This window comes from Gambusia affinis, linkage group LG15, assembly GCF_019740435.1.
Source record: "Gambusia affinis linkage group LG15, SWU_Gaff_1.0, whole genome shotgun sequence".
In the NCBI taxonomy this organism is placed as follows: domain Eukaryota; kingdom Metazoa; phylum Chordata; class Actinopteri; order Cyprinodontiformes; family Poeciliidae; genus Gambusia; species Gambusia affinis.
In genome coordinates this window covers 410,456-432,096 of record NC_057882.1, presented here as the reverse complement: position 1 = coordinate 432,096, position 21,641 = coordinate 410,456, and the positions used below count along the sequence as shown (strand labels likewise).

The 21,641-nt window shown below is 41.3% G+C and overlaps 2 protein-coding genes across 2 annotated transcripts in view; both read left to right on the top strand.

Annotated features, from left to right (window-relative positions):
• sytl2a (synaptotagmin-like 2a) overlaps positions 1-5,106 on the top strand; it is a 29,344-nt gene extending 24,238 nt beyond the window's left edge. Inside the window, exon 16 of the mRNA XM_044141480.1 lies at positions 4,839-5,106. Within this exon, the coding sequence (XP_043997415.1) occupies positions 4,839-4,987 (149 nt within the window). The 3' untranslated portion in view covers positions 4,988-5,106. The remainder of the gene's footprint in view (positions 1-4,838) is intronic.
• A 10,910-nt stretch (positions 5,107-16,016) lies between these two features.
• The window catches only part of LOC122845336 (disks large homolog 2-like), a 29,400-nt gene continuing 23,775 nt past the window's right edge, over positions 16,017-21,641 (top strand). The window contains exon 1 of the mRNA XM_044141547.1: positions 16,017-16,096. Within this exon, the coding sequence (XP_043997482.1) occupies positions 16,067-16,096 (30 nt within the window). The 5' untranslated portion in view covers positions 16,017-16,066. The remainder of the gene's footprint in view (positions 16,097-21,641) is intronic.

Here is a 21,641-nt window from a genome sequence, read left to right as displayed (position 1 = left end):
TTTAAAAAAAAAATTTAAATTTATTTTATGTTATTGTCCCTGTCAGGAACCCAATAGTTTTCATTTTGCCTGAGTTCTGTCTCTGCAGTCTGCCTGTTTTGTCTTCAGTCTCTTTTAGTGAAAACTCCTGCCTCTTTCTGTTTTCATTTTAATTGAAAAATTTTATTATCATTCAGTGTTGCTCCTTTTAATTATTCTCATTTGTGATCTTGGTATTGGAGCATTTGCCTGCATGTCAGCTAGAACAATTTTATCTATTATTCGTTCCTTTTTATCTTAATTTAAGAGGATTCCAGTTCTATGTCATCCTGTTGCTGCTTTTGTTATTTAACATTTGATCAGCTGACCTATGTCCCTTATATATATTGTTTGTAGGAGACGTGTTAGCAAAAAAGCAATTAATTAGAAATCTTACATGTAGACGTTGTCAAATTCATCAAAGTGGAACACTTCTGTCTTATTCCTGACAGATGACACAACCCAAAGTTCGCTCCTCTCCAGAACATTGTTTTTTTCTTGGGTTTTTACACTTTTTAAACAAAAATTACCGTTCTAAAATTAAACCAAATCTAAAATCCTCTAATTCAATATTTCTTTATGAATTTAATAATCATCAATCAATCAATCAAACCTAGTTTAAACTTTAGTCTAGAAAATGTTATTTATATTCACAATCATCAGTTTGAAGTAACCAGTTATTTAAATCAAAGTTTCCCTTTAATCTTTTATTTTATAGCAGTAGACATCTTTTTCTAATTATTATTTATTAAATAATTAATAACTTCATCAGTTACTCAGTTCTTGAGTACAGTTTGTTTGTTCTCATAATCACACTAATTTTCATCAACCAAAAGCGGCACAAACAGCAACATAAATATTTATCTGATTTTCAGTTAGTCACAAATTTTCAGTCTGCTTTTCTTGTTTTTCTGTGCTCAAATTATTATTAAATTTATTGAAGCTTCTAGAACTTTCCAATGTTTGTTAACATTTTAATATGTTAATATTTATCTTTTAGTTGTCAGGATCCTGTTTTTGGTAACATGCACATTTATTTATTTTGAACTATCTCAGACATATGTTAGAGTCCAGCGGTAACTGAACTTCCTGCTGCTAGAACACTTCACCCATTTTAATAAAATGTAAATTCATTTATAGAACTAGGTTCTAAATTAACTTTTCAATTTAAATGCAACAAATACTTTATGGTATATGAACACTTCAGTATCAAGTATTTTCAGCCCTTAAAGCTGTTCAACTTAATTTCAAACTACCAGGATTTTTTGCTTAGACTCTGATAATTTTAAGTTGGTGAAATTTAGTAGCATAAGTTTTGTTAGATCTTTTGCTGAACTTTTAGTGGTTGCAGATTTTCTTCTAGTTATGCTATTATTCCGTCTATTTGTTCACCAAGCATAAACAAAGGTCCTATACCCCCATTTTAAATCAAATTTCTCCCTGTCGACCTCGTCTGCCATGCCTGGAGCCAGAATCACCTCTTCTCTCCTCCCTGGCCTTTTTTTTTTTTTTTCTAATTACTCACACACACGGCGGAGAGCCTCTGTGTCTCTGTTTTTATTTTTTGTTCTTTCCCTTTTATTTTGAAATTCATCTTGCTCCGCCAGATAAGTTATTAGTCCGTCTATTTGTTCCCAGAGAGTCACTAAAGGGCCTGCGCCCCACTTTGAATCGTAACTCTCTGCCCTGGACTCACTCTTTATTTTGTAAGCTCAGAAATCACCTTTTTTTCTTTTCTTTTTTTTTTTAAAGTGTGCACGGCGGCACTTGCTCGTACGGCGACGAGACGACACACCACAGATAAAGTTAAACCCTTTTTACTGTCCGCACGGCGGCGGGACGGCACGCAATTGATAAAATTAAAACCTTTTTCCCCAAATTAAAGTTCACAAACGCCAACCATGGTTTCAAAACATATTACAACATTAAACAAGCAGAGAAGCAACACATGAGAGCAAAACGTCTGCAGCTCTCACACACACAGCTGACACACACGCGCTCCACTCGGCGGCGGAGCTAACAAACAAACAGAGAAGAGCACATAAAAGGATCCCCGCTTTTCAGCTCCTATTTTAGCCCTGGACGTTCTAGGTTCTTTCCACACAAAAGAACTCTTTTATCGTCTTCCCACACAGAAGACGTCTTTTCTTCCCACACAGAAGAAATCTCTTATTCTATTTTCACTTATATTTCGTCCCAGGAACAGATCGCGATCACTTCAAACCTTAATTTTCTCTGTTCCTATGATGGCCAGTTATCACCACTTTTTGTGTTTCTTTAACGGGCACAGACTGGCTACGCGTTCTTTTTAGAGATTCGCTAAATCTCAGGGCTAAAACCGACAAAACCCAGCGTTTACCTTCCGCCGCGTCCGACGAAAAGGTGAGATCGCCACCTCTCGCGGACAGCCAGTCGCCAAACTTTTTATTTATATTTTATTATTTTTATATTTTTATTTGATTTTGTTTTTAATTAACTTCCTATGAATATGAGAGACTTTGACTAACAAACGGAAGCACAACAAACGCCAGTACGAATGCACACACACACACCGACAAATCAGCTTACTCCGTAGAAATTACTGCATCTGATATTTAACTTTAGGCAGCCCCACAACAGACAGTGCAAATGCGTTCAAGGAAAAAGTTTCCTTACTAGATTTTTTGGGCCCAACGCTGTTACACTGTCCGGCCAGGCCGCAGCAGCCCAAACGGCTGGCCAAATCTGCACAACTCTGCACGTGTGTCAACATGCAACCATCCTCTGCTACCAAGTTGTTGATCTAAATATATTATCGATGAATCAGAACCATGTGATCACACGTGCAGAAAATCAGTCAAACACAAATAATCAGACTTTACTTATTTTATTCTTTTTAGCGCTAAAAAGAAAGAGTCGCTTACCCTCACAGGCTAATTTGTTGTGACGTGAATACACCGGGATTAAACAGCATCTGATCAAAAACGGACGATCCATTCTTTATATCTAAGACACGCCTTACTGGTCGTCTGATGAACTACGTCACCTAAGGAATGTCTGCCTAGAAGTCACCTGATATTATGGCGTCAGTGTAAGTTTCAATATTACAGAAAGCCTTTTGTTTCAAAGTGAAACATGCAAGGTCAAGTTTCATTCCTCCAAAAGCTCTCTGTGCATAAATGAAACATACTATGTGTGAAATACAGCTGTATGTGCATGAGTACACGTGCGACCCTGGATAAGCGTCTCAACAAGACCAAGCCACTTATACATTATCTCAATGTCATTTCCTTGGATGATCACTATGTTAATGTGTTCGGTCTGTAGCTGCATAAATCCACCACTAGTTCCTTAGTTTTCCACATACAGATTAGGAGATGGTTCCACTGCCACCAGTCCACAAAGTCCTGTTTCCATTGTCTGTACTTTGAGTCGTCGTTGTCAGAGTCATCAGAGAAGTTCTGATGGAGAGTTGATGCTCAAGTCTGTAGAGGGTGCCAGCACAGTTTCCTAGTACTGCAGATCTGTATGTCAGACACACAGACCTGTGTCCTCACATCCAAGTGGCCACTTGTGGTACAGTAGTTCAATCCCCTTTGTAACAAATCTTGGTTCACTCCTGACAGCTCAAGCTGGTTCCTAAGACACCAGTGTGGATGGTGTGAAAAGTTAATCAAGAAATCAAAAGTATTATACTCACAGTGCTTTCAGGCTTCTCCAGGTCAGTCAGAGTCTGGTATAGGATGTGAAAGATAGGATAATCTACCTTGATGCCAAGCTAGTAGGTGAACTACAATGGATCCAGTGAAAACACAGACAGAAAATGAGGATGACAGAGCATTGACCTGACTTCATCCAAAGTTAGGTCAAGTCTGCCGACCTGTTGCTACTGAGGTCCTTGAGATATTTAGTCTTCATCCAGACAGGTCTTCCGCAATTGTGGCATCTTCCCCAGCTTCAGTTTATCGTTGAACATATGTACTATAATGCCAGATAGTTGTTTGCACAGCTGATGGCATCCAGATCTTCAACCTTAGGACCTTGATTTTTTTTTCTTTTTTTTTACAACTACTTCCTAACTTGAAGCCCTGATAGGGATAGGGAGTGATATTGGAGGGGGCTATGTGAGTCTTCTGAAGCAAAGAGAGTGACATGTCACTGTCCATGTCACAGATGATTGTCTGTATACAAGGGGTTTATACACAGGCAGGAGACATACCAGGTTGTGATCTGAGCCCCCCCAGAGGAGGTCTCCTTGGTGTCGTTATATAATAAGTCCAGCATTTTATTGTGTCTGGTGTGGCAGGTCAAATACTGAGTGAATGTGGGAAGAATGGAGGACAGGAAGACATGACGGCGTCAGGCAGAGGAAGGGCCAGGAGATGCTGTGTTTAGAGTCTGCTGGTGACAGTTTGAATGACATCACAAGCTGTATCATTAGAGAAGCATGGAAATGTGAATTTTATCACTAACATATGTGTAAACACTGGGTATACAGCATGGCTTGATGCTGCAGAGTTGTCTTTAGTAGTTAAGTTCCGAGAGTTCCCTCATCAATCATTCACAAGCACAGCCTGGCTTACCCATCTCCTTTGTTCTAAGCCTTGGTCACTCACATGGTCATAAAAAAAGACAAAACAAACAAAAAAAATTGTCCATAAAAAATCAACTCTTACAAGTCCAAACGGAGTGAAAAATGGAAAGCAGGTGTCTAAAAATATTTTTTAAAGACAGAAGGCTCGTCACTGAGCACAAACTAAGCAGGTTGCCAAATCAAATTGTGATGTGAGAGAAAGAAAAGTGTCTGTCTCATCTAATCACTTCTGTTTTTGTCTGTTCAGGAAAGAGTTATGGAGTGGAAGTTGCTTGGATGGATTCAACAACAACTGAAGCAAATTTATGGCGCAGTATGCTACAGTCAAATGGAGAATGGGTGGAAGATATTTTGCCTCTGAGGACGTTGATGATGGCAAAGAGCATGCCGGCCTGATGCAGTGTAATGTGGGGGAGCAGTAGCATAACACAATTATGTATAAGTTATGTGCATGTTCATTTTTTCTATGAAGGGGCTTCACATCCCCTTTACACTTGTGATTTACATAGTCACAAGTGTATCTTTACTTAAGTCTCTAATGGTAGATATATCTCCAAAAATATCCTAAAGCTGTTGTTTACAATATGTGTTAAATAAAGTGTTTGGTATTCAATTCAGACTTTAAGATACACATGCAATTACAAAATAGGGAACAAAATAAAGAAACAGTTTCAGAAATGTGGAATAGATGCTACATAATATCTAAATGGTGAATGATAGTTCATAAGATAAAAGCATCCAAAAAACACACAACAAAATTATGTCCATTATGATACAAACACGATCTAAATATACTGATTAAATGTGCCATATTTACTTTTGATTATCTGTCCATCCATCCATCCATCTTCTTCCGCTTATCCGGGGTCGAGTCGCGGGGGTAGCAGCTTCAGAAGGGAGGCCCAGACTTCCCCCTCCCCAGCCACTTCTTTCAGCTCCTCCGGAGGAATCCCAAGGCGTTCCCAGGCCAGCTGAGAGACATAGTCCCTCCAGCGTGTCCTGGGTCTTCCCCGGGGTCTCCTCCTGATGGGACGTGCCCGGAACACCTCACCAGAGAGGCGTCCAGGAGGCATCCTGACCAGATGCCGGAGCCACCTTAACTGGCCCCTCTCGACGTGGAGGGGCAGCGGCTCTACTCTGAGTCCCTCCCGGATGACTGAGCTTCTCAGCATATCTCTAAGGGAGAGCCCAGACACCCTACGGAGAAAACCCATTTCAGCCGCTTGTATCCGTGATCTCGTTCTTTCGGTCATGACCCAAAGCTCATGACCATAGATGAGGGTGGGAACGTAGATCGACCGGTAAATTGAGAGCTTCGCTTTTTGGCTCAGCTCTCTCTTCACCACGACGGACCGGTACAGCGCCCGCTTGACGGCAGACGCTGTGCCAATCCGCCTGTCGATCTCCCGCTCCCTTCTTTCCCCATTCCTGAACAAGATCCTGAGATACTTGAACTCCTCCACTTGGGGCAGGACACCCCCCCTGACCCGGAGAAGGCACTCTACTCTTTTCCGGCTCAAGACCATGGCCTCTGATTTGGAGGCACTGATCCCCATCCCAGCCGCTTCACACTTGGCTGTGAACGGCTCCAGCGAGAGCTGCAGATCACGACCTGATGAAGCCAAAAGCACCACATCATCCGCAAAAAGCAGAGATCCAATCCTAAGGCCACCAAAACGGATCCCCTCAACACCCTGGCTGCGCCTAGAAATTCTGTCCATAAAAGTAATGAACAGAATCGGTGACAAAGGGCAGCCCTGGCGAAGTCCAACTCTCACCGGAAACGAGCCCGACTTACTGCCGGCAATGTGGACCAGACTCTGACACCGGTCATACAGGGACCTGACAGCCCGTATCAAGGAGCCCGGTACCCCATACTCCCGGGGAAACCCCCACAGGGCTCCCCGAGGGACACGGTCGAACGCCTTCTCCAAGTCCACAAGACACATGTAGACTGGTTGGGCGAACTCCCATGCACCCTCCAGGACCCTGCTGAAGAGGATGTAGAGCTGGTCCAGTGTTCCACGACCAGGACGAAAACCACACTGCTCTTCCTGAATCCGTGGTTCGACAATCCGACGGACCCTCCTCTCCAGAACCCCCAAATAGACCTTGCCAGGGAGGCTTAAGAGTGTGACCCCCCTGTAACTGGAGCACACCCTCCGGTCCCCCTTTTTGAACAGGGGGACCACCACCCCGGTCTGCCAATCCAGGGTAACTGCCCCCGATGTCCATGCGATATTGCAGAGTCGCGTTAGCCAACACAACCCTACAACATCCAGAGCCTTGAGGAACTCCGGGCAGATCTCATCCACCCCCGGGGCCCTGCCTCCGAGGAGATTTTGACCACCTCGGCGACCTCGACCCCAGAGATTGGAGAGCCCAACCCAGAGTTCCCAGGCTCAGCTTCCAAAATGGAAGGCATGTTGTGGGATTGAGGAGGTCTTCGAAGTATTCTGCCCACTGACCCACAACATCCCGAGTTGAGGTCAGCAGCACACCATCCCCACTGTAGACAGTGTTGGTGCTGCACTGCTTCCCCCTCTTGAGACGCCAGATGGTGGACCAGAATCGCCTCAAAGCCGTCCGGAAGTCTTTCTCCATGGCCTCTCCAAATTCCTCCCACACCCGAGTTTTTGCCTCAGCAACCACTCGGGCCGCATGCCGCTTCGCTCGCCGGTATCCATCAGCTTCTTCCGGAGTCCCACAGGCCAAAAAGGCCAGATAGGACTCCTTCTTCAGCCTGACGGCTTCCCTCACCGAAGGTGTCCACCAACAGGTTCAAGAGTAGCCGCCGTGACAGGCACCGACAACGTTGCGGCCACAGCTCAGATGAGCCGCCTCGACAATGGAGGCACGGAACACGGTCCACTCAGACTCCATGTCCCCCACGTCCCCCGGGACGTGTTCGAAGTTCTGCCGGAGATGGGAGTTAAAGCTCCGTCTCACAAGGGATTCCGCCAGACGTTCCCAGCAGACCCTCACAACACATTTGGGCCTGCCAGGTCTGGCCGGCATCCTCCCCCACCAGCGGAGCCAACTCACCACCAGGTAGTGGTCAGTGGACAGCTCTGCACCTCTCTTCACCCGAGTGTCCAAGACATACGGTCGCAGATCCGATGAAACGATGACAAAGTCAATCATCGAACTGCAGCCTAGGGTGTCCTGGTGCCAAGTGCTCATATGGACACCCTTATGCTTGAACATGGTGTTCATTATGGACAATCCATGATGAGCACAGAAGTCCAACAACAGAACACCACTCGAGTTCAGATCGGGGGGCCGTTCCTCCCAACCATGCCCCTCCAGGCCTCACTGTCATTGCCCACGTGAGCGTTGAAGTCCCCCAGCAGAACAAGGGAGTCCCCAGGAGGAGCATTCTCCAGTACCCCCTCTAGGGACTCCAAAAAGGGTGGGTAATCTGAGCTGTCGTTCGGCCCGTAAGCACAAACGACAGTCAGGACCCGTCCCCCGACCCGTAGGTGGAGGGAGGCTACCCTCTCGTTCACCGGGGTTTACCCCAACGTACATGCGCCGAGATGGGGAGCAACAAGTATGCCCACTCCTGCCTGACGCCTCTCACCTTGGGCAACTCCAGAGTGGAAGTATGTCCAGCCCCTCTCAAGGAGACTGGTTCCAGAACCAGAGCCATGCGTCGAGGCGAGACCGACTATTTCTAGCCAGAACCTCTCAGCCTCACACACTAGCTCCGGCTCCTTTCCCACCAGAGAGGTGATATTCCACGTCCCAAGAGCTAGCTTCCGCAACCAAGGATCGGACCGCCAGGGTCCCCTCCCTCGGCCGCCACCCATAACACAATGCACCCGACTCCGTTGGCCCCTCTCACAGGTGGTGGGCCCATGGGAGGGGGGACCCATGTTTCCTCTTTGGGCTGTGCCTGGCCAGGCTCCATGGGTAAAAGCGCAGCCACCAGACGCTCGCCGTCGTGCCCCCCCTCCAGGCCCGGCTCCAGAGTCGGGCCCCGGTGACCCGCGTCTGGGCGAGGGAACACGTAGTACAAAGTTTGTCTCCATCATCGGGGTCTTTGGACTAAACTTTGTCTAACCTCTCACCTGGGACCTCTCTGCCTTGGGTGACCCTACAAGGGGCATGAAGCCCCGGACAGCATAGCTCCCAGGATCATTGGAGCACTCAAAACCCTCCACCACGATAAGGTGGCAGCCCTATTATCTGTAATGCAATTAAATTATTTCTTATGTATTCATTCAAAACTTGATGCGCTCCAGTGACAGACTTCTAAATAAATTCATGATGATAATTTTCAGTCATTGTTTACCTTCTGATTTACCGTCTCTGGTAGAATTATGATGCATGTCTCACATCAATGACTAAAAACCAAATGAAATGTGACACTACTGTTCAAATAGCAAATGCTTTGAAAACTACTGGGTGTTTCAGTGGTACAGACTGGATTTGTGATTTTGGGTTAAAAGATAATTGGGCCATTCAAAAAAAAAAAAGCAGTATATAGGTCATATGTGGGGAAAAAAAGCAGATTTGGGGAGCACATCTCTATGCTATTTTTTTCTAACGGTTGTATTGGTTCTACTGATCTTTATTTGAGAGTGATCAGACAGGAAAGTAGGTTAATGAGAGAGGGAAAACATGTGGTCATCAGGCTGGGACTCAAGCCTGTGACGGCCGCGTCCAGGACTAAGGTGACCTGTGCTTTACCCCTGCGCCACCGCAGTACACCCCTACTCTCTTTACTATCTTAAAACAGTAAACTGTTGCCCATAAAGTTTGAATACAACATTGTCCACCACTATTCATGAAATGACGTTGACAGTCTCTAGTGTTAACTGTATATTTTCTCAGCTTGTTGATTAGTCTTTTAAAAGCCTATCAGAGTAAAAACTAAACCATAATTAATAGAGGAATATAAAAATGATTTCAGTTTTATAGGCAAAACTGTATTTAATTGAGTAGCAGAATGCACGTGTCCCATCACATTAGCTGATTACGCAGTAGTACTCAGCTTTGTGATGCAACCTAACTCTCTAAGCAGAAGTTATTTTAAGAAGATTTTAATTCTGTAATCTGACCAACAATGAGGTCAGATTAGGAGATTATAAAGTGCACAGAAATAATAGGCAAGCCAGAAACTATTAACTGGTGCTCATGTACAGTAATATTTTGCAGTGTTGACTTGAGCAGTTAAAGCTTTCTTGCTTTAAAATATGTTAGCAAATATAAATATGCAGTCTCTTTCTTGTGATAACAGCAGTAAAGTCACTTTCTGCTTGACATTGGCTCACACTGCTTGTGTTTATTCTGATCATGATTCTATTACTGATTCAACTTTGACTGTTCTGTTTCGCTATTTTGTTCTCTATTTTGTAATTGCATGTGTATCCTAAAGTCTGAATTTAATAGCAAACACTTTATTCAACACATATTGTAAACAAAAGCTTTAGAATAGTTTTGGAGATATGTTATATCTACCATTAAAGATTTAAGTAAAGATAACATTGTGACTATGTAGGGGATGTAAAGTTTATAGAAAAAAATTAAATAATCTTCTAGCTAAAAGTAACAAGTGAAGTTTTTTTGTCAATCTTTTTTCTTGTTGGTTTTGCTACCATATAGGACAAAGTTTGTCTCACATAGTTTGTTTATATGAGCAGAAGCTGTGGCATTGGACATTACAGCATTATTCCCTCTAATGCTTTAAGTTGATACTTAGCTGCATCACCTGAAAATAATAGTCTTTTACTTAGGCAAGGAATTCTGGGCTAGTAAATATGTCCAGTACAGGTGTTTGTTTATCCACATATGAAGGCAGTTATCAAGGTTAAAATCTGCAACTTGCACCAGGATTGCTCCAGCAAACAGGTATTGGAGACAATTTTATTTAGAGGAAATTTGTGTTAAAAATGTCCAGTCTGTCAAACAGAAAACCTTTCCTGACCTTCTGACCTTTGCTGGGAGGCTAGGAATTTAAAATGTTTGTATCTTTTAAGCAAACCTATCCTCCTAATATTGATAATGTCTTTGAAAGTTCAAATGTGTCTAATCTGTGATCTTTAACTTCAGCTTTGATATTTTGGGTATGTTAGGAGCAGTGATGTCAGTAACGCGTTAATTTGTAACGCGTTACTGACATCCGACCACTTTTTTCAGTAACGAGTAATCTAACGCGTTGCTATTTCAAATCGAGTAGTCAGACTACAGTTACTTATCAAAATCACTGTGCGTTACTGTCTTCTTTTGTTATTTACCGTAATCGTATTTCCTCTACGCGTCTTGTCGAGTGACCGACGTCTCTATGCGACAGAAATGTAAACAATGGAGGGAGATGCGCATTTTGTTGGTGGAAAAACTGGAACTATTTTGAGTTTCTGTCGACAAGTCCGATTATTATAAACGGCTTTGGGCTTTATTTTTTTAAAGTCGCTTGCAAATTTAATGAGTGGCGGGTTGCGCCTTTTTGGGCTCGTTTTTGAACGTGAAGTTACTCATTTGGGCTTGGAAATAAGCAGAGACTCAATAAATCCCAGAATTTGTCCGTCATTAAGGTAGTTTTACTCAGTCTCGAGCTTCGCGTTGTGCTCCAGAACATTTGCGCTGCAAACATCGAGAATAATTTGAACAGCGCAATAAACGTGAAAACAGCCATGAATGAACGTGTCCGTGGTTGCCAATAATTATAATGGCAACTTAACGCCACTATAATTATTAATATTAAGATAAGTGTCACAAATCTGTGCAGCCATCTTAGCTGTGGAGCTGCAGGAGGAGATCTGGGCGCTGCGACATCAAACGCAGGGCCGTAACACAGAACCTGGAGGTGGGGGGGGGGGCTTTAAAATCCTACTTACAGTTTTCCAGACAACAGTGGACCACACAAATTACTCACGTTTTTTTATTTTTTGTACTGTTTTTTGTACGATCTCCTCTTCAGTTCAACCTTATCAGTGGAGACACATTGTTGATGTTACCATTATAAATTAGCTGACAATTAAGTATTGGCAAAGCTCAATGTGATTTTCACAGTAGGCAGAGCGTTGTTGTTAACAACTGCTGAAAGTAACTAAAAAGTTACTTTTAATGTAACTTAGTTACTTTCCAAATCAAGTAGTCAGTAATATAACTAAGTTACTTTTTCAAGGAGTAATCAGTAGTCCGATTAAAGTTACTTTTTCAAAGTAACTATGCAAACACTGGTTAGGAGTCTGTGACAATGACTTCACTGTCTCAGTCAGACGCATTCTGACAATTTTCAGAGAACTACCATATAGTCAGCATTTACATAAGTCATTCATGGTATGAATGACTTAATCATACCACGATTAAGTCATTAACTCATTTTTGTTTGAGTTACCTAAAACAATGAAATGATGCCAGCATCTTTTTACTTGGAAAATTTTAATTACATTATTAGGCAATCTAAATCTTACCGCTAGATGCTTCTTTTGTATTGTGCTTTCAGTAGGAGTGAAGTTTGGCCATTAAAAATTATACTTGCTTCTGGATATTATTAATAAAACTAGCAATTTATTTAAAAGATACTAAGTTGGGACACTGTTCTCAAAGAGAAAAACAAATATCTAAAGAGTTAAGTTTCAGTTATCATACGTGCCTGATTAGGCCTTGATTTTAAAATAATAGAAGAAGGCTCACGTCCAGTACTGTTGTTATCTGAACAGCAAGATGTTGTGTATGGAATAGACAACTTCTCTCAAATATACAAGAGAACAAAATGAAGTTCACCATTAAAAACTTTTATTCAACCAACTCACTAAGGATGGATAAAATGATGAAACTAAAACTCCCTGAAATAAAAACAGCAACGTGTTTTTTTGCATCAAGAGCTCTGTGCACCTTAGCTTGAAGTAGTGAACACACCGTGCATTATTGAAAAGATCCTTATGGGTCAACATGCCCATAATACATTATAAAACACTTAAATCAATCATCCCAAACTCTTCTTATTGCCCAGGTAGCACACTTTCTGTGAACGGAGTTACAGTGGACAGACAAGATGAGTTAAGGGAATGCGGCGTATGGCCAATGTCAGAAGTCATTAGTTGCTGATTGGCTAGCGGCTTACAGTGTTATTCCAGGGCACTAAGAAATGGTAAACAGGCTCACAGCAGACTGAAATAATCAAAAGTTGCATCTCTAGTGCTTGATTGTGGCCTTGTTTCCTTTCAGAGGCCAGTGGTGAAAACACCCAGGGTGCTTTCTTAAGCCTGCAGGACAGAATGCTATTTTATTTGGTTCAAGTAGAATGTAATTTATTTCTTATTTGTTAAAAATGAAGGTTGGTTCCTATCTTTAACATTTAAAAAGTTCACTTGTTCATTCTCATAGAGGAAAAACAATTATCTAAAGAGTTTAGATTCAGTTATTTATCATAGGATTTGAAGCAAGAACTTTCTTTACTGCAAGAGAACAGTGCAACCAAAGGTGCCACTTTGCAGGCCCGTAATTACCAACGTAGCTAAAGCAGTTACTGATAACATATGCACCAAAAATCTGGAACAAACTTCCAGAAAACTGTAAAGCAGCTGAAACACTGACTTCCTTTAAATCTCAACTAAAAACCCACTTGTTTAGAGTTGTATTTGAAACATGATCAATTGGAAATTTATTGACGGAATCTGACTTGATGTTGTGTTTTTATTGTTGATTCTATGTTGCATTGTATTTTTGTGTCTGATTTGATGTAAAGCACTTTGAAATGCCTTGCTGCTGAAATGAGCTATACAAATAAAATTTGATTTGATTTGATTTGATATTACAGATTTCTGTCAAGCAGATCCTTCCTTGACACTGAACTAGATCACTGGTCAAGGGGTTTGTGGAACTTTGAAATAAGAGGAACTTTTGTCATACACATTTATGTGAAATTTATCCAATACAACAATTAGAAGAGCACTGTGTACTACTCTTTTCATGATTGTAAGGTCTATCATGCTACATCTCAAAACCTTACTGATGTGTGGTGTTGCGTATGTAAGAAATGCATATGAAAATCTCATTTCTCATTTCTCATATGCATTTCTTACATATGCTTTTGCCCATAAAGTATCAGCCCTACAAGAGGCCCTCATCATTCCATCCATGGCTACACCACCACACTGGCTACTCTGAGATCCCCAGAGAAGTCAGTGTGGAGCCTCAAGCACCCACTGGAGCAGCCAGCAATTTTAGAAAGACCTAATACATTTGAAAGCTGTCATGTTTTGCACTGTGAGAGGAAGTGGGAAGATCCAATGATTAAGCCCGTATTGATAAGCAATAAATGAATTAATTGTACAATAAATTAAAATGAACTCAATAATAAACTGAGTGTGATAGTTTCCATGTGGATGCTTGTTTGTTTTCGTCATATCTTTCTACTGTGACAAGGTGAGTCTTAATTTGCATAAGTGGACGAGGGGTGGGGCAGATCCTCTTTAAAAGCAGCAATGCACTGAGCAGTTGATCATTTTTCAGATGACTGTCTACATCAGGGGTCCGCAAACTCAGTCCTAAAGGGCCGGCCTCCTGCATGTTTTAGTTCTCTCCTTGGTTTAACGCACCTGAATCAGATGATGGCTCGTTAGAAGGCCTAAGAAGAACATTGACATGCTGAAAAGGTTGTTGGTGCCACCAGGGAGAGAACTAAAACGTGCTGGATGCCGGCCCTCGAGGACCGAGTTTGGTGACCCCTGGTCTACATGTTTTTCAATGTATGTATGTAGGAAACCCAGGTACCTGCATTTAGTCAGGTAGGCATCTGACTGGCTGTCATGAATTTCTGTAATTAACGTGAATTTTATTTTGTAGGTCTCCACCAAATTGCTCAAAAACTTGGCTGATTATGGGTTAGTGTCGCCCTTGATGGAAGTTTTAGACCTTCTTATGTGGATGGACATGATGGCAACCTGAGGCTGCTGTTATGGCATCTGGTTAATGTCAGAGCGGAAATACTTTTATGGAGTGGTTTTTTACTGAGGAAATCTGGTGCTATTGAAGGTCAGTTTGTCCTGAACACTCTTTCCCCTGCTTACGTGCGAAGCACAAAACTGGACCAAATATGGCTTGGGAAGCAAGATGTTTGGATAGATAAGTATAACAAGCACAAATTTACTGCTACTTATTAGGAGTCTTTTATATGGTGGCCCTGAGATGCAAACCACTACAACAAATTCAAAAACACAACAACATTAATGAAGCACAATTACAAATTACAAAAATGCTACATTAACAAAACGGAAGATGTATGTCCCACTGTGAGACCTCAAACCCGCTGATCGGACAATCGACATGAAGCCTGAGTCCTGCTTACGTCGCCACCATCTTGAAAGTGGCAGTGGAGAGAATGTGAAACTTGGACAAGTTTTAACCTTTTTACAGTACAAAGTGGACCCACCGTCTTTACTTTTCAAAGGTAACAATTAAAGATAATAATAACGTAAATTTACGAGCAGAATTTCTTGACTTTGTGGCCAGTACTGTGCATTTCCGTGGTGAAACAAACTTCCAAACAACAGAGAAATATTTCCTTTGTAACTAAATTGCCCCAATGAACTACTCTGATTATTTTCTTAGCTTAGCTAACTTTTTTTTATACTGTGTAGTTTTTCTAAAGAGGGAGAGGCAATGAGAAACCTGTAGAGGGAGCTTTTGCCGTTTGTTTATTGTTGCCATGGTTACCTAGAATATGGCAAGACAAGTCGCTGCTTGTGGTCAAACATGGTTACGTTAAGGTACGTCAGTTGTCTATAAGATGTCTCTTATAATTTATGTAGATTAAAATATTTTCTTTGATATAACAGTGAACCTGAAGTGGACTGAAAGTACATTAATCCACAGAGCAGCGCAAATTGAAAGCACAATTACAAATTAGAAAAGCACTACATTAACAAAAGCACTATAACATTAACAAAAGCACTACAACATTAGATATTAACATTTACATCCAAATTCATAAGATTATATCCAAGTGTATGCCATTGGCAGGTTGATGAATATTATGTTTAATACATGCACAAAAACCTCAATAAGGAGATAAACAATTGTTTGCAGTATTTTAGTCTACAGCTACTAAATAATTGTGAGTTTAAATTAATTAATGGCACTAACAATATAGGTGTATACAGTTAGGTTATGCTAAGCAAAACAGGCCTAGCATGAGTAAACGGGGCCTGTGCCCTAAGGCACTGTAATAACAAATCTTCTGCATAATGTCTCCATATAAATAAAAAGCTTTGGCCAACTGTTCATTGAAATCTAAGACAGTAGTGCATTTAGATGAAATTCCAATTTTAGTGTGCCACCCTTCTACAGTTTGTACCTCATTATTGCATTGTATTTCTGCAAATAAATTGGTATGTGTATCTGCACAGGTGAATGACAGCAGTCTGGAGAATGTATCTCATGAAGAGGCTGTAGCCATTTTGAAGAATACATCAGATATACTCCACTTGAAGCTGGGAAAGCTCACCAAGGTCTGCCTGTCAAATGCGTATGAGATTCCTGATATTTCAAATTGTGAGTGATTGCATCTTTATTTTAAACTGATCACATAAGACATGCATAAATCATATATGTCGGTAAAGAAACGTTGAGGAGGGTGGTGGGGTATTGCTTTTATTTGTTTCATCTTCAATATACTATGTGACTTCTTTTCTGCAGTTGAAATTGGTTGTTAAAATTAATTTTTGTTTGTTAAATAACAATATTGATTATATTATTCATTTTGTTTTTATTGCATAAATAATTTCAGCTTTCTGGTTATGCTAATTTGTCCCACTCACACAACTTCTGCCAGCACATTTTGTGGAACATGCAGCAAATACAATCTGCAGCACCTTTTCAAGCATTAGACCACAGTGTTTTTCTACAATGGATGTTATGTTGGAATTATTAGAGAGCCCTGCTGCTTAAAATTGGCATTGTTAAAACAGCCATATGTGCACCCACCAGTACAGTATTTGATATTGTAAGCCAGTATTTTAAGTATTTCTCTTATAGAACTGTAGCTGACTCTCTTAGTTAGAGGTCAAAGTATTAATGGTGCACTGTAAGATTTGTAAAAAGGCAATGTCTTATTTACTTAAAGCTACCTATTTATATACATACCCTTTCCACAAGAAATTAGAATATCATGGAAAAGTTGTTTAATTCCCATGATTCCATTCAAAAAGTTAAACTTTTAAACTCGAAGGTTATAGATTCAGGGCCCACAGCTTAAACCAGGGGTGCCCAAAGTTGGTCCTCGAGGGTCAGCATCCTGCATGTTTTAGTTCTCTCCCTTGTGGCACTAACAACCTTTTCAGCATGTCAAGGTTTTTCTGAGGCCTTCTAGTGAGCCATCATTTGATCCAGGTGCGTTAAACCAGGGAGAGAACTAAAACATGCAGGATGCCGGCCTTCAGGGACCAATTTTGGGCACCACTGGTTTAAATGATTTCAAGTATTTGTTTGTTTAGTGTTACATAATTGGGCTTCCACCTCATTAAACAGGAATTCAAAAAATCTGAATTCTCTGAAGAAATCAGACCAAACTTTACAGAGCATGAATGTTGTAAATTGAGTGTGACACGTCTGCTAAACTTAAAGCACCACCAAGTGTCATTAAATTGTTTCTGTTATGTCAAATGTCTCAGTGTGGTCCAATATGGGGAAGTCTGCAGTCCTATAACAAAGGCCAGAAGACTCTCATTGATGGGTAAGGAGGCTGGCTGTTCACAGAGTGCTGTGTCCAAGCATTTCAATGGAAAGTCTAGTGGAAGGGCAAAATGTGGCAGGAGAAGATGCACCAGCCAAAGAGATGACAATGGACTGCAATGGATTATCAAACCAAGAAAGATTCAAGAATCATGCAGAAATTCAGAAAAAGTGGAATTAGATTGGAGTCACAGCATCAAAGACCACCACAATCAGACACATCCAGAAGATGAGCTACAACTGTCGGGTTCCTTGGATCAAGCCACTTCTGAACCTGAGCCAGTATAAGAAGCAGCTCAACTGGGCCAAGCAGAAAAAAGGCTGGATCACTAACCAGTGATTCAAGGTCCTCTTTTCCAATTAAAGTACAGTGTGCCTTTCATTCGGTAATGAAGATCTAAGGGTTTTATGGAGGGGAAGACAGGTGAGGAACTGAACCCAAACTGCTTGAGATCCAGTGTGAAATTTCCACAGTCAGTCATGATTTGGGACAAAACTCTGATTTCTTAAATCCAAGGTCACTGGTACTGTCCAACTGAATGTTTTAAAGCACTTCATGATTCCTTCTGCTGAGAATCTGTATGGAGATGCAGGTTTCATCTTCCAACAGGACCGGCCCCTGCACATGCTGCCAGAAGCAACAAATCCTGGTTTGATGCACAAGCTATCACAGTGCTTGACTGGCCAGCCAACTCGCTGGACCTAAACCCCATTGAGAACCTATGGTGTATTCCCAAGAGGAAAATGAGGGGCTTCATTGGTCAGGCGTTGACTAAAGTGTGCCATAGCAGAAGAAAATATATTGGTCAATGAGATAAAAAGCAGACAGCAAATCACGTTTCACTCGAGTAGCTCAAGAACCAGCTTGGAGAAAGAAACTTACTGAGGACTTGTTGGGTATGCAGCATCACTTGAACCTTCAGGCATATTTTAGAGTTTCCTCTTTTGTTTGGAAAAGGCTGTCCACACATCCCAGTGACATTGGCTATTCGACCATCATCTTGTTATAGGTATTCTGAAGATGATCTCTGTGTATTTCTGGCCTTGTCAAATATGCAATTTCAATCAAAATTGTTGTTAAATAAATCAGCAAGAATTGGGTGAAATCTAGTGGCTCAAGTGAAAATAAGCAGTCTGGCTTAAAGTTAGAAAATAACTATTCTGAACAAAAATAAAAATGCTCCATGTCAAAGCTAAGAATTTTATGAACATTTGGGTTACGCAATATATAGAAAAGCTGAAAATATACTTTCAGTATATACTGATCTATCGGCATCGATAACATTGTAGCAGACTGACAGTCCTTTGAACATGATAGGGTCAGGTTGAGGAATTTGATTCTGAACAAGTTGGCTTCTCATTGGCGGTTACAGGCAGCCTGAGGTGTGATGTGTCTGTTGTGCAGACCAATAGTCTCATCAGCTGTGTGTGTCGCTGGTCTTAGCCGATCCCGTAGATGGATTGAGCCGGATGTGGCGATCTTGTGCTGGAGTGGTCACACATGGCTGACGAGGATGAGGTTGATTTGCAGTGGTGCCAGTCTGTTGGAAACAAACTCTTAAACAGCCTGTGGTCTGATACTGGACATTACTGCACTGATACTGCTCTGGTGGACATCCTTGGATCCAATATGCCAATGGCACTCTCCTTCATAACCTGTGACATCTGTGGCATTATCAATCAATCAATCAATCAAATTTTATTTGTATAGCACATTTCAGCAGCAAGACATTTCAAAGTGCTTTACATCAGTGGTTCCCAACCGTTTTAGTGCTGCGGACCGGTCAACCCTTCGTAGATTTCCTGAGGACTGGGGGGGTTGCGCGCGCGTTCTAAGGTTATAAGGAAACACAACATTAAACCAGGTTTCGTCATTAAATTTGCAATTGATTACGTTTCAAATAAAACTCTAAACAAGTGGGTTTTTAGTTGAGATTTAAAGGAAGTCAGTGTTTCAGCTGTTTTACAGTTTTCTGGAAGTTTGTTCCAGATTTGTGGTGCATAGATGCTAAATGCTGCTTCTCCTCATTTGGATCTGGTTCTGGGGATGCAGAGCAGAACCAGAACCAGAACCTGAGAGTTCTGGAAGGTTGATACAACAGCAGCAGATCTTTAATGTATTGTGGTGCTAAACCATTCAGTGATTTATAAACTAACAACAGTATTTTAAAGTCTATTCTTTGAGCTACAGGGAGCCAGTGGAGAGACTTTAAAACTGGTGTTATGTGCTCTATCTTCCTGGTTTTAGTCAGAACTCCAGCAGCAGCATTCTGGATCAGCTGCAGCTGTTTGATTAATTTGTTGAACAGACCTGTGAAGACGCCGTTACAATAATCAATGTGACTGAAGATAAACGCATGGATGAGTTTCTGTAGATCTGGCTGAGACATTAGTCCTTTAATCCTGGAAATGTTCTTCAGGTGATAGAAGGCCGACTTTGTAACTGTCTTTATGTGTCTCTGGAGGTTCAGGTCAGAGTTCATCACTACTCCTAAGTTTCGGGCTGATCGCTGGTTTTTAGTTGTAATAACTGAAGCTGTGCATTGACTCTAGATCTATAACTCCAGATCTATAACTCTAGATCTATAACTCTAGATCGTTCCTCTTTATGTCCAAAAATAATAACTTCAGTTTTTTTTCTGTTCACCTGGAGAAAGTTTTGGCACATCCACACACATTTATCTGTTCAGTGATTGGATGGGGTCAAAGGTCACCTGGTGACATCATAATGTAGAGCTGTGTGTCATTTGCTGATATAATTTCCTGTTATAACCTGAGCCAGAGGGAGCATATAAATATTGAAGAAGAGGGTCCTAGGATTGAACCTGGGGGTACCAGAACCGGCACTGTGGTTCTCCCACAGTCCATATTTATATGGATGTCATTGAACACTTTGACTAGGCAAGTCTCTGTGCTGTGGTAACCATGGAAACCAGACTGGAAGGAGTCAAAGCAGTTGGTTATCGTTAGGAAGCTATTTAACTGTTTAAACAGTTTTTTCAATAACTTTACTGATGAATGGGAGGTCAGAGGTCAGAGGTCGGCTTGTAATTCTGCAGTAGTGATTTGTCCAGGTTGTTCTTTTTATCAGTGGTTTGATTACTGCCGTTTTCAAAGCCTGGGGGAAAACGCCTGATGAGAGCGATGAGTTACTATTTGGATCAGATCAGTAGCAACAACAGACAGAACTTTCTAAAAGAAATGTGAGGGTAGGACATCCAGACAGCAGGAACTGGAGCTGAGTTGACTTATAATTTCCTCTAGGGTTTTATAATTAAGTAGTTGAAATTGGGTCATTTTTCCTGTGTTTGTTTTGTTTGGGTTCAGTGTTGGTTCTGACTTTATAGTGGATGTGCAGATTAATCCTCTGAATTTTTTAATTTTCTCTGAAAAGAAACTGGAAAACTGGTTGCAGGCAGCAATAGACTGAAATTCAGGTGGTAACGTGATAGGAGCATTTGTGAGTCTGTCAACTGTTGCTAATAAAGCTGGAGCATTGTTAATGTTTTTGTTTATGACATCTGCAAAGAAAGCCTGTCTTGCATGTTTGAGTGTTTAATGATAGTAACGTAGTTTTTCTTTATAGATGTCATAATGAACGTGAAGTTGAGTTTTACGCCTTTTTCGTTATTATTATTGCCCCCAGTCCAAGGATTGTCCAGCTGTTGCTCATTTTGTCTGATCACCTTCCTGGACATGCCCCACCCATGAACTGAGTAATGCTCACTGACAGCAAGTTGGATTAAAAATTATACACAACCCAAGAGAAATATTACTTTTGTACAATAAAATGTCAGCAAACGCTCATTTACAGTTGTTAACTCCACCTAGCAACAATATTTGACTTGGGCATTTTTCTTCAACACTGTATATGTAAGCCATAGTTATTTTTGGCAGTTGCATACCTGTAGCAGCTTCCAAAATTAACAAAGCCTACATAATGTTTTTGAGTAGCTTCATATGTTGTGTTTGAATGGGTGAGGTAGTCAGCAATCAGGATATTTTCAACAGAATGCTAATCGTAAGTTTACTAGTTTAACATGGGTTCTAAGAGAACTGCAACATCCAACAGATTTACAGAGAAGGAAATTAATTATGCTGTCATCTTATTTTTTATGGAGTCTGTGTAGGTTGTTCGATGGATTGCAAATCTGGGTTCCTTTACATGAAAGGAAAATAAAACCTTCCCTTGTTCTTGTCCACTTCACAGTTCCTAGAAATCAGAATTTAAGGTCTTTCTTGAGCCACAGTGGCATGTGGCTGCATAAGACTACTCCAACACTGGGATACCTTGCATAGAGTGCTACAGGTCCTCCTTAAAATAATGTGGCTTCCATTAACAAGATACAAAATTTATGTGACTTCT